General features: G+C 41.7%; 1 protein-coding gene across 1 annotated transcript in view; it reads left to right on the top strand.

The window, feature by feature from the left end:
• The window catches only part of NUDT13 (nudix hydrolase 13), a 24,772-nt gene extending 23,094 nt beyond the window's left edge, over nt 1-1,678 (top strand). The window contains exon 6 of the mRNA XM_007940624.2: nt 1,478-1,678. Within this exon, the coding sequence (XP_007938815.1) occupies nt 1,478-1,678 (201 nt within the window). The remainder of the gene's footprint in view (nt 1-1,477) is intronic.
• Nucleotides 1,679-2,042: the final 364 nt, after the last annotated feature.

Here is a 2,042-nt window from a genome sequence, read left to right as displayed (position 1 = left end):
ATGGCCTGCCGTGTGGTTTGGTAACATCAGAACTGTGCCTTTTTACTTGTCAACCTTGGGGCTTCTCAACCTCAGCAGCCAACAGCTGTTTGAGTGAAGAAATGCCTCTAGCTCCAGTGAGCTGGGAGCAGGAGGCAGAGCTGGACCCCAAGGTTGAGGGGCTTTCACCCAGCCCCTAGAGCCTGGCACTTTAAACTCGGACTTAAACCTCCAAATTGTAAGAATAAACTCCTGTTTGTTAAGGCCATCCTATTTGTGGTATATTTCTTGTCAGAGCAGCACTAGGTAACCAGAACAGTGCCTAAGGAATTTAACTGCTAACCAGAAGGCTGGTGGTTCAAATGCACCAGCCACTCCTCGGAAGTAAGACTGGGCAGTCTACTTCCTTAGAGATACTACTCGGAAATCCAAGGAAGGGTTGCTGTGAGTCAGCACAGACTCCACAGCAGTGAGTTTGGTTTTGCTGGTTTTATCAGGATTTAACAGAATGCCTTCCATATAGTAAGGCATACAATAAATACAGTTGGCTCTCCTTATCCACAGGTTCTGCATCCATGGAGGCAGCCAACCACGGACTGCAAATATTGAGGGGTAAACAAAAAGGCAATTAAACGGTCAAGGAAATCTCTCAGAGACTGAGACGGAGTGTAAAATGCAATTTACATAGCATTTACATTGTATTAAGTATTATAAGTAATCTAGAAATGATTTAAAGTGTAGGGGAGGATGTGCTTATGTGATATATGTAAACACTGCACCATTTTATATAATGGACTTGAGCATCCACAGATTTTTGTTATCCATGATGGCCTTGCAGATACTGAGGGATGACTGCAAAGCAAATTTAATGATTGATTTCAAGATTGGTTTTATTACTCAAGTCAGTCAGGATGTTGGGGACTAATGCTGTAGAATCATAGGAACTTCTAGTTGAAAAGGGCTTAGATGCTGTCTTACTGAACTTCATCTTGCTCTTCTGTAGCATCCCTGATAGATGTCGAAAGTCTGCCTGTTGTGCACTTCAATTTCTGTAGAATGAATTTTATCTCATCTGTCTCACCTTCCTGTGGATGTAGCTTGCAGTACTGTGCTTCTTTGTAAGAAAAGATATTATACTATTGATTATCATTAACCCTTAGACTTTAAAAAAAGAGTAACATTTGTATGTTCTTTAATTAAAAGAGCTGTACAATCAGTAGAAGCACAAAGAAAAACAATTATTATTTATAATTGACCCCTCAATGATAACTAGTTTTCCAGAATAACTTAAATGTATTTTATTTAAAAAAAAACCTATTAAAAAAAATGCATTTAACTCTCATCTATTAATTCTCTTTTGCTCCTGGGCAATATCTCAAACTGATTTTCTCCCAGCCTGGGGATCCCAGGTTCTGGAACCATTCTTTCATTTTTGGCCATAGTAATCTAACTTTTATACCTCCTGACCTCACATCCTGTTCCTCCTTATATCTTTCAGATCCAGGTGAACTTGAGAGAACTGGAAGCAGCTGCCTGGTTCAGCCATGATGAAGTGGCTACAGCCCTGAAGAGAAAGGGCCCCTATATCCAACAAGAAGATGGGACTTTCCCATTGCGGTTGCCTCCCAAGTTGGCCATTGCCCACCAGTTAATTAAGGAGTGGTTGGAAAAACAGAGCTGTTCTTCTCTGCCTGCTTAGCCCAGATCAAGCCACCTACATTTCTCATGAGTGTCCCTGAGGGACTTACCAGCGATTGATTGCTAAAAGGGAGGTCGCAAAGGCCATTTCCAGGCCAGTCTCATAATGCAGAGCAGGTGAGCTGAACAGGTGAGCCTACAAAACATTTCTACCAGCAGTGTGAACCAAAGTTCTTACTAATGGACCATCAGTCCATGTGAGAAGAAAAGCTGATTAGATGTCAACTGTCAAAATCAGTGGGAAGACTGAGGCTTTAATTTGTATATGGGCCTTTGTTCACCCATTTTCTCCTTAGACCTTGGAAGGAAACTGGCACGAGGCTTGCAACACTGGGTTTACACTAACTGCCAACATGTGCTTAGTA

The sequence above is a fragment of the Orycteropus afer genome, unplaced genomic scaffold, assembly GCF_000298275.1.
Source record: "Orycteropus afer afer isolate SDZICR_OR568_19922 unplaced genomic scaffold, OryAfe1.0 scaffold00070, whole genome shotgun sequence".
In the NCBI taxonomy this organism is placed as follows: Eukaryota; Metazoa; Chordata; class Mammalia; order Tubulidentata; family Orycteropodidae; genus Orycteropus; species Orycteropus afer.
Note: the sequence above shows the minus strand (reverse complement) of the source record. Positions and strands in the feature narration are given on the sequence as shown.